This window comes from Ostrinia nubilalis, chromosome 15 (genome assembly GCF_963855985.1).
Source record: "Ostrinia nubilalis chromosome 15, ilOstNubi1.1, whole genome shotgun sequence".
NCBI lineage: Eukaryota > Metazoa > Arthropoda > Insecta > Lepidoptera > Crambidae > Ostrinia > Ostrinia nubilalis.
Window position 1 is genome coordinate 3506156 of NC_087102.1, and position 11611 is coordinate 3517766.

Consider the following 11611-nt stretch of genomic DNA (forward strand, 5'->3'; position numbering starts at 1 on the left):
TAAAGTAGCTTTTTCTTTTCGTTTTACTGTAAAACTACAACTATAAATAAAGTAAACAAACCCTGACACAATCAAAATTAAATACACTTTTTGGACTTACCTCATTTGATTTGAATGACCAAAATTATTTCTAAACCTTTTTTCCACCCAAATCGTGGTATCACAACAATTTATTAGTTGAAAATATTTGTTATTTTTTCATTTCGATATTTTTTCACAAATATACGACCGAAATGTCAATGTGACAGAGCCCACAAAGTTGTGGACGCTAGTTGGCGCTGTAATCGTGCACAGAGCCAATAGTTGTACTAGTCACTGAAAATCTAGCGCGCTCAACTCAGCCAGTGCCTGAGGTATGGGAGTGTACGCGCCACTAGTTGCACTAGTCACGAAACTAGTCGCACTTTAGGTCTAGCGTGCTCAACTTAGTGCCTGAGGTATGGAAGCGGCATGGTAGGGGTGATTTTGACATATTATAATCAAGCATAGAAATCTGAAGTCTCGCGGACATTTGACGTAACAAAACCTTAGGCACTGAGTTAAGCATTAGGAGTATAGTTGCACTAGTCGCACCAATTATTCCTCACTTACTTACCTGACTAAGTTGACCGTCACTAGTTAAGAGTAATATTAGTGTATTAAAATACAAGAGATCCACAACTGGTTGTGTTATTGCACCAACTCAAATACTTGCCACTAGTTGCACTACTGAAGTCCATTAATCGCCGCATATAGTAACATTATACCGTTATTTTTTTGTTGCATGCCAAAGTGTGTTGGTGAAATCAATAAGCTATTTTTTATATTGTTTATTGCATCCCAGGAGAAGAAATTAGGGGTAAGAATGCACCGTTTTCTTAGTAAACTACACCAGTCTACATACATTTTACATACTCATGCTTAAGAACTAGTTGCACTACTCAACTCAATGCATGCCACTAGTCGCATTAGTAACACTAATTAATCGCTGCATATGATTAAAGCCTGGTCGCCGAGCACGTAGAATTTCGTCCAATGACCCCAAGCCTTATCGCTCGCGCGTAATTATGTTGCTGTCGCGCTCGCACAGTCACTGCGGCCGCCCGTCGCACAGTCAAGTCACATAAGGATGGGTAGATTGGGGTCATTAGACGAAATTCTACGTGCTCGGCGACCGGACTATAGTTGACTAGCGCCATAAATTAAGCGTGACTAGTTCTAGCAGGAATAAATATAACAGTAACGACTTGAATTTCATTGACCATTATTGATTTATGTAACCAGGTGGCGCGGTGGAAACCCTTGGTGTCCCGAACGTGTACTTACAAGAAGACTGCCACAGCTGAAGGAGAGAAAGAGAAGGAGATACCCGGGATCAAGCTTTATGACGTCACTGATGGTAAGTTATTTCATTTCACTTTTAGTAGTAGAAAGTTTAGATCCTGAAAAGATATGGGAATATTTATTTATACTGCAGTTCTTGATTTATTTATAAGTTGTAGATCCTGGTTGTATTGTATAGTTCCAAAATACTGAACTGTCCCATGCATGACATTGACAGTGGGGCGCCACCGTCAATACCGGATTGCTGGTTCAGATTTTTGCCATATTGGATACCATATAGTTGAACGATGGTAGCGCCCTCCTGTCATTGAGTTTGGTGGGACAGTTCAGCGTGGGTCATCTATACATGACTTGTTTTAGTCTAAGCTGTAGGAGTTTCAGTGGTGTAATAAGGGAATAATAATAGTCTCGTAAATGATTGGACCTAAAATGAAAAGTGGGAATAGTCCCGTAAATTGTTGAATCTGGCTGTACAGGAGTTTCACAGGCGTAAACGAGAAGTGAAAAAAGTTGAGAACGAGTTAAGAACAGTCCCGTATCTGCATTTTGCATACAGAACTTTTTTTTTATGTTTCTCCTTCATGGCAATCTGTTTTTCAACAATAAGCCTCTTTTTTGGTTGATTCCTCAGATTATGTTTTCTTCGAGAGCCATACTTGTGTAAAAATTAATTTCACACGACTCTCTTGATTTCAGGTGGTAAATCTTTCATGTAGGCTCGGTATGTCATTTCTCTTTAGCCGGGTATGCTGAAGAGCGCCTTCCCCACTCAGAGCGTGCGCTAGTTTGTTAACATGGGCGGTCAGCTTCTCCTGGTATTTCAGGCTGTTTTGAGCTATTTCCTGCCGAACTGTTTTTAGGCCGAGGTCGAGGTATATGTATCTATTACTTATACAATGTGGAATGCCAAACATTATTCGCAGAGCTTTGCTCTGGAATCTCTCCAGGATATCTATATTACTTTGAAAATTATAAATAACTTGAAAAAATCGAACTGCCTAAGGCGGGAATTGAACCCACGACGTGGAAGAGCAGTCGCCCGGCAAGCGGAAGGTCGTGGGTTCAATTCCCGCCTTAGGCAGTTCGATTTTTTCAAGTTATTTATAATTTTCAAATTAGTTTGAGATGCGACTCTTAACGCTAAAAATTAAATAACTATCTATATTACTGTTGCTGGCCGTTCCCCACAGTTGTATACCGTAAGTCCAGATCGGTTTTATGGTAGTTTTGTACACTAGCATTTTGCTGCTGTGATTTAATTGTGATTGGCATACAGAACACTAACATAACTTTTCTCCTTCCTCCAGAGGGCGAGATAGACATCGGCGCGGTTCTTGTGGCGGAGGGCTGGGCGGTGGAGGGCGCCGCGCCCGCGCCCCGCGCGTCACACACCCCGCAAACGCCCTTCGGGGACCTAGGGAACTCCAGGTAATGAGCCTTCATAGGAAATTGTAACTTATCTAATACTAGCAGCCGCCCGCGACTTCTTACGCGTGGACCTCGTTTTACATGTTGATAAATGACGTTTCACGGCTTCCCCCGTATGAATATTTACGAACGTCAAAAACAGTACTTTGTGCAGCGCTGTAATGTGATTTTAACCAATGACGATAGATGACGCTTTTTTAGACACGTGTTATTTATTTATTGAAATTTATTTTTCACATATCGTCATAAATTATAGCCTATTTGTTAATCTGGGTTATAAACCATAATACTGTAAAGTTTCAACAAAATCCGTTCAGTAGTTTTTGCGTTAAAGAGTAACAAACATCCAGACATCCAAACATCATCACATCCAAACTTTCGCCTTTATAATATTAGTAGGATAGAATAGATGCCAAACCATGCCCACCGCACACTGCCATTCAGAGACCTAGGGAACTACAGGTACGCTTTCACAGTAAAATGCACCTTATCTATTAGTAATTAGAGAATAGATGCCAAAGCATGCGCGCCGCACACTCTGCAAACGCCTTTCGGGGACCTAGGGAACTCCAGGTAATGAGCCTTCATAGTAAATTGTAACTTATCTAATACTAGCAGCCGCCCGCCCTTCGTACGCGTGGATCCCGTTTTACCCCCTTAGGGGCCCGTTCCCGTGGGAATTTCGAGAATTCCTTTCTTAGAGCACCTCTACGGTACCTAAGCTACGTCCCTTCCAAATTTCAAGTGCCTACGTTTAGCCGTTTAGGCTGTGCGTTGATATGTCAGTCAGTCAGTCACTTTCTCCTTTTATATATTTACATACATATATAAAAAGAGATAGATGCCAAACCATGCGTGCCGCACACTGCCATTCAGAGACCTATGGAAATCCAGGTAATGAGCCTTCATAGTAAATTGTACCTTAAGTAATAAAGAATAGACGCCAAAGCATGCGCGCCTTTCGGGGACCTAGGTAACTCCAGGTAATGAGTAGAGATGGGCCGACTAGTCGCCGACTAGTCGGGAAAGCCGACTATTCGGCATCATTTGTAGTCGGCCGACTAGTGACGACTATTCGGCAAAATCTGCCGATTATAATCGGCGCATTACAAAATTAAATATGTGAATGAAATAAAACTCATAATTACCAAGATGATTATGAGGTTATACCAAGGGCCTCCTTTCATCGGAAGGATGAGGAATACCCACATAAATAACCCCTGAGCTCCGTCGATCGCCTTAGTGTGAAAAACTATGGGAATCCGGACAAAGCCATCAACTATCACAGTCTGTGCCAGCAATTGGCGTGCCCTGCCTATCTGACGGTGGTGTTAGTCCGTGCTATGTAGGCGGGGGGAACCCCCACGCCTCCAGCTTCTTACCATCACCGTGGAGGGTGGAGAGGAATCAGTGGGCCTAGGATGCGTGCCGCGATAAGCGCTATTTGTCCATATATTTTGACGTCGATAAGTAAGAATAATATCACGGCACGCATCCTAGCCCAGCAGGTGGGGATCATATTGTCAACTCCTCTGACCCCTCTGTCGAAAATTATGACATCTACCTTAGGTACTGTTAGGTGATTGTAATGTTGCTTTTTATTTTTTCTTATAATTAAAGAAATCTAATTTCTCAAGAAGTAATATTTATCTCTTTAGAAATCTAGATATTCTTATTTCTTTGAGAAATCTAGATATTATTCTTTGGACAAGTAGGTATTAGAATGATCGGCATTGCCGACTAGTCGGCCGACTAATCGGCAATTTGAAAACCGATTAGTCGGCTAGTCGGTTAGTCGGCAAAGACCATAGTCGGCCCATCACTAGTAATGAGCCTTCACAGGAAATTGTACCTTAAGTATTAGAGAATAAACGCCAAAGCATGCGCGCCTTTCGGGGACCTAGGTAACTCCAGGTAATGAGCCTTCATAGTAAATTGTAACTTATCTAATACTAGCAGCCGCCCGCGACTTCGTACGCGTGGATCCCGTTTTACCCCCTTAGGGGCTCGTTCCCGTGGGAATTTCGAGAATTCCTTTCTTAGTGCACCTCTACGGTACCTAAGCTACGTCCCTTCCAAATTTCAAGTGCCTACGTTTAGCCGTTTAGGCTGTGCGTTGATATGTCAGTCAGTCAGTCACTTTCTCCTTTTATATATATAGATAGAATAGATGCCAAACCATGCGTGCCGCACACTGCCATTCAGAGACCTAGGGAAATCCAGGTAATAAGCCTTCATAGTAAATTGTACCTTAAGTAATAAAGAATAGATGCCAAAGCATGCGCGCCTTTCGGGGACCTAGGTAACTCCAGGTAATGAGCCTTCACAGGAAATTCTACCTTAAGTAATAAAGAATAGACGCCAAAGCATGCGCGCCTTTCGGTTGTAACTTATTTGTTAGAGAATAGATGCCAAAGCAGGTGCGTCGCACACTCTGCAAACGCCTTTCGGGGACCTAGGGAACTCCAGGTAATGAGCCTTCATCGTAAATTGTACCTTATCTATTAGAGAATAGATGCCAAATTTTCAGAGACCTAGGGAACTACAGGTACGCTTTCACAGTAAAATGCACCTTATCTATTAGTAATTAGAGAATAGATGCCAAAGCATGCGCGCCGCACACTCTGCAAACGCCTTTCGGGGACCTAGGGAACTCCAGGTAATGAGCCTTCATCGTAAATTGTTACTTATTTATTAGAGAATAGATGCCAAAGCCTGCGCGCCGCACACTCCGCAAACGCCCTTCGGGGACCTAGGGAACTCCAGGTAATACGCCTTCACAGGAAATTGTACCTTAAATAATAAAGAATAGACGCCAAAGCATGCGCGCCTTTCGGTTGTAACTTATTTGTTAGAGAATAGATGCTAAAGCATGCCCGCCGCACTCTGCAAACGCCTTTCGGGGACCTAGGGAACTCTAGGTAATGAGCCTTCACAGGAAATTGTACCTTATCTATTAGAGAATAGATGCCAAATTTTCAAAGTCCTAGGGAACTACAGGTACGCTTTCACAGTAAAATGCACCTTATCTATTAGTAATTAGAGAATAGATGCCAAAGCCTGCGCGCCGCACACTCTGCAAACGCCTTTCGGGGACCTAGGGAACTCCAGGTAATGAGCCTTCACAGGAAATTGTACCTTATCAATTAGAGCAGTGGTTCCCAAAGTTGTCTGGGCTACGACTCATCTAATACAAGTTCCCAAACTCGAGACCCACCTATAGGAAATTTCGCCCGCTGCCCAGCGGTTGGATCGGTAGGGTGGTGTGTCGTTGGCAGGGCTCACTCAATGTTTGCTCGCGACCCATAGTTTGGGAAACCCTATATTAGAGAGTAGATGTCAAAGGTTGAGGCATCGACACGATTCTATGTTGGAGGGCTTTGCCTTGCTCCCTGCGCGCCGCACACCCGTAAACGCCCTTCGGGGACCTAGGGAACTCCAGGTAGTACGCATTCACAGTAAAATGTACCTTATCTAATATACAGGATGTCCCAAAAAGTAGTGTCAAGCCGAAGCCCAGAGGTAGAGCATCACTAGGGCTATGCAAATGGTCAATCGCGACTATTAGTCCAGTCGATCGTGGCAAGGCAAATAATTCTACATGATTGTGTACTAAACTATGCTGTTTCATTTAGGATTTCAAGAAGTATGTAATTGGTTGATGGCCCAGGGTTTCGTTAGTAAACAGTAGATCTAATCAAGTTGGCCACCCCTGCATCTCCACCAATCCGATCCGATCTGAACCTGCGTGGTCGAATAGGGCTAGTGTCTCCTCACATTAGGGGGAAACTCGTGCCCAACAGTGGGACATGATATGTAGACTTACTTTACTTTCTCATACAGAGTGCTGGGCATGTTGAATCAAGTCGGCCCGCGGTCGTCGTCGCTCCCCAAAGATCACAAGGACGACGGCACCGAACAGGAAAAGGCGGCTAAAGACAAACTAAACGGTAAGAATATTGATAAAATGATTTAGTGATGAGATTTTTTTAGGTAGTTTGTTCCAAATTAAGTGTTTAAAAGATCATGAGTACTAATTATAGTTGCCTTATTCTATTCTCGTTGTGGACAATGAATGGGGTAGCTTTATGGAAAGGTCGTTAAAACATTTCCAAAAAGCTATACCTATAATGATTTACTGATATGAAAAAGTATTGCATATACCTTTTCATCATCAGCAAAAAGATACTAATTACCCCAATAGATACTGCATTTTTTTAGTACTTTTGACCCTATCCACTTACGGTTATCTTTGACATTATTGAAATGTTTCAGAATTCATAAAATTATTTCAATTTTCCCCAGAAAACGACAAGCTAACATCATCGCAATCACTCGCGTCCGGCCTCGAGAAAACCAGCCCTAAAGCGGTGTCAAACTTCGACCTGACCTACCCAGATATGAAGCCGAAACCCGTCAACGGTTCCCATGAAGAATTCCTGCAAACTGAGCGAGTATCCGAGATTAATAACTCTACGGACACTTTAGTACCACAAACGCAGGCGCAGAAAACCGGTGATGACTTCAAGGCGAACATGAACAGAATAGATTCCCACCATAATAACTTAGAAGCGCTGGGCAGGCAAGAGGTGCATAAATCATGAAGAAAGTAAGTCCCCCTTTTTGTGATGTGAACAGATCGTCTGATAGAAAATGGTCGGAAAAACTTTACGATGACGTAGTTTTTCTTAAAGTAAACACGGATTGAATCAAATAAAAATTAAATAATTTTTCAGCTACTCCTTTTTAATTCTATTTGACTATTACACATTTTGAATTTGTTTGTTTAATTCGTGTCTATTGACAATAAACGTACAAGTTTCGAAGTACGAATCTGCCGTCCAAAGAATTTAAAATTAAGATGCAATCGTAATGCAATTTAGGCTTATTAAAGCTTTGGGCGAAAGTTGTTTTAGAATTTCTAATCGATTAGGTTTGTGATAAAAATTGTGACACGACTGAATGAAAGGGTATGAGGACATCTCGTTTGATTATACTAATTACTAAAGTATATCAGTATTGGCGTGGCGTGTCGTATGTTGGAAGTGTGTCTACGGCCTAACGTTTTGACCACTGCACAGTGCACTTTATACACCTAAAAATATTTTCTATCCCACGTTCTGTTAGTATTTATGACCTCGATTTGTAATTTCCTCAGCTTTAACTAAATAGGTGTAAGGAAAAAATATCTTTACGAATCTTTTTGTCTATGGAAACGCCATAGACTGAAATAGTCTTGTTTGATTTATCTTTTGTACGTTCCTACAAGTTTATTGTAACTGCAAAATGAGTATGTTTCAAATTTCGCAACAATAACAAGTGTATTCGTGAATGTGTATTTATTAGGCATTTTACCTTTCTAGTATTTGTGTTTTATTCATTAGAAATTTCGTTATTTCTACTCATTTAATGGCAGTCTATTTACATTGAATAGAATCGCTCATTCCTTCATTTTATGTTCCTTCTCGACTTCGAAAAGGCAGTGTTTATGCCCGCTGTTATCGGTTCTTTTCTAACCATAGAAATTAGACAAAGACCGACGTATTGGTGACGTCATTATGCTGTAATATGTAGTTTTGTCACGTGATTTTTCCTATTCATTTAGTGTGCTCCATATGTAAATTAAGTTAGCTTTTTAGTCTTAATTCGTTAATTATTTTGAATTAGTAAAGTACTGATAAGTGACGTCATAACCTACTGTTTTTCACGCGAAATCTGTAGAAATAGAATATCAAGTTCTAGTGAATTTACACTGTAAGACAATATTAACTGATACAACTGTCTGTGATTGTCTAACAATATTTTACGGGGTGAAAATTCTCTTAGTGAAGCCTGAAACTACGCGTTCTCCAAAATATTCGTTCGTTCGTTCAAATATTTTTTATTTAAAAATTAAAGACACAAAAAATATAATTGCAGGATTTTGATATGTAGTAAGCTTTACATTTTTAAAGTTTAGCAATACCACTGCTTCTGTTTGTATAGAAAGAGGCGGTTCATTGAAATGAAAAAAACAAATCTTGATGTGACTTTTGACCTTTAATAAACGGTAACTTATAATGTAGAATGATACATGAATAATTCGGCTTCGTTAAGATTTATTTTACACTCTTTATATTCGAAGGCATAGCATTGCTTTAGTAGTGCTCGGTATTACTTTACTAACAGCATTTGTAGGCATAGTATCATGCTTCGAAATAGTGTGTATTTTGTATAAAAACAGACCAAGGTAGAACAATTATAGAATACTGTATCTATAACATAACCCTTGATGTCTTTCTGTAGGCTCATATACAATTAGTATAATAAATGTTGCCTTATATTTGTAAAAAATATTTTCTGCATATATTATAAATGCAATAATATGTGTATTCTTACTTATTTTCTGTGGGAAATTTTAGCATTTTGCAAAATGCGAATTGATACATAATGATTTATGTAGAAGGAGATATAGGTTAAATAAAACAAACCTACAATGGTTCTGTTTTCATAACTGTTGTGTTTAGTTTACATTCTTGTTGTTAGTTGGTTCGTTATTTACATTTTTACTTTGATCGTAGATGGATATGTATAATGTAAACAATTTTAAGTACACTCAAATTATTGTTTACATTTTGTTAAGTATCGCGTGGATACTACGTATTCTTAAAAACATTACATATTAAAAAATACTTATTATACATCGGCATTGCTTTGAAATCACCTCTTTAAATTCTATTTTCTTAATTCTGCTTTGTATTTTACTTTCTAAAACAAATGTCGTGTTTATAAAAGGTGCTATCAACATATAAGTACATACAACGTACGTTTATTTTATTATAATTTTATACATATCTATTTCAAACATAGCTATATTTTAGGTACAAGTATAAAACTTCTTTCATATCGTCAATTAATTTCAAGCATGCTATCCTCGTAGCGCCCACGCGCCTTTTGATAACCCAAAATAAACATGGCGACTACAGCCCAGAACTTTTTTCAACTAACTTTCAATTACCGCCCATGCGCCTTTCAGAAGGCCATATTATTAAACTTTGTCTAGATTTTTGAAATTTCGCGGCTTAAAGAAATAATTTAATTCGTTTTCTGAACGAAATATTAGGGAACAGTTTCCGGTATGCTACCATTGGATGTCACAATTGACAGATGGGATTTTTTGAAAAATGGCCGGCGGTATGGACGGCTCACTAACACGTAGTTAGTAAATCGCATTTTTTTATGATAATCCGTGGTTGTCGAGTATGTTTTTATGCAAAAAGTTGCTAACGAATAGGTATTACTTAAATAGAGATAATTACTTTGCATTTTTAGGGCAGAAATTCTGCGAAATCTTGGTTTGAAATAATATGTACTTTGTGAAGGCGGTTGGGTCGAAGCTAGTACTAAAAATATCATAATATTTTTAGTTTGTGGCTTTGTGTTATATTGGTTTATGGAATATTACTAATATAAAAATGCAACTTATCTTTCACTAATAATTAATTTAATTAATTAATTATTTGTCGGCCGTTTGGTGTAGTAGTTCTAAAAGGGACTACTATGCCGAGAGGTCCCGGGTTCGATTCCCAGCCGGGCAGAAATTGAAATGATGAATTTTAATTTCTGTGATGGGTCTGGGTGTTACTAGTATAATATGTATGTATTTAAAACGTATATAATGTAGTATATCCGTTAAGCGAGCACCCATAACACAAGCATATTAATTGCTTACTATGGGGCTAGATAGCGTTATGTGTGAAATTGTTCAAAAATATTTATTATATTTATTATTATTATTAATTTAATACTCTTTACACTACTAATTTTTTGTATTATTTAATTTTACATCACTTAATACTTCCTTTTAATCTAGAATTTGTGGCCCGATGGCCTTTGTAAAGAACAAAAGGTAGACAAATAATTGAATTTAAAAACACATGCTAATATAATCATAATTATACCCTGAAAGTTTCACTTCAAACCGGTAAGTCTAACACATACGAATTTCAACTCAAAATCTTGGGCTGATAGGACTATAACTATAAGTCCTATAAGAAGGACGGTCGGGTCGTAGTTAAAGAGGATCCAAAAAATCCGTGGGCGCTACGAGGCTATGGTAAAGATTTATACCTACTTATGAAAAGAATCTCGGTTCCCAGTTGTCAATTACTAAGTACTTATTTTACAGTGTGATCTGTTTATTGTATTCCCATACTACTTCTTCTATACATACTATTGTTAGAAAAACATGTCTTATTGTACCCAAGCGTATCATTGCGTATCATGTAATATTTTACGTGTACATTTTAGTAATACTATGTGCTATTGGTGCCATACCTATCAGTACAAATGTTTTATTTCAAAGTATTTTGTTGAGTTAAATTATTTAGTTGTAAGTTTTTTTCCCGGTAACTTTGCTGTTTTCTACGTCATATGTTAATAACACACTCAAATAATATTTTTTTATTATTGCAGTGAAGTTTGTAATAATTTTATAATGTTGTACTTAGAATAAATGTTTAATTTGATAATCTGAATCTTTTATTGCACAAATAATTAAGTACTTCCATTAATAAAATCTATACTAATATTATAAATGCGAAAGTAACCCTGTCTGTCTGTCGCGCTTTCACGCTTAAACCACCGAACCGATTTTGATGAAATTTGGCATAGAGATAGTTTGAGTCCCGAGAAAGGACATAGGATAGTTTTTATCCCGTTTTTTGAAACAGGATAAAGTTTTTCTGTGACAGACAAAATTACACGCGGGCGAAGCCGCGGGCGAAAAGCTAGTCTTAAACAATATTTTGTAACGCGAGAGACTCCATTTAAGTAATCACCTCCAAAATACTTATTTTCCCATATAATAAAACATGTACCT

At 38.6% G+C, this 11611-nt stretch overlaps 1 protein-coding gene and 1 long non-coding RNA gene across 2 annotated transcripts; both read left to right on the forward strand.

Annotated features, from left to right (window-relative positions):
• Positions 1-6168: 6168 nt before the first annotated feature.
• LOC135078763 (tudor and KH domain-containing protein homolog) lies at positions 6169-8313 on the forward strand. Its single transcript, XM_063973321.1, has 3 exons — positions 6169-6193; positions 6595-6701; positions 7057-8313. The coding sequence occupies exons 2-3, from the start codon at positions 6605-6607 to the stop codon at positions 7353-7355; spliced, it is 396 nt and encodes a 131-aa protein (XP_063829391.1). The 5' UTR covers positions 6169-6193; positions 6595-6604; the 3' UTR covers positions 7356-8313.
• A 99-nt stretch (positions 8314-8412) lies between these two features.
• On the forward strand, positions 8413-11261 carry LOC135078766 (uncharacterized). Its single transcript, XR_010258659.1, has 2 exons — positions 8413-9657; positions 10841-11261. It is a non-coding gene; the product is annotated as an uncharacterized LOC135078766 (long non-coding RNA).
• The last annotated feature ends 350 nt before the right edge of the window (positions 11262-11611 follow it).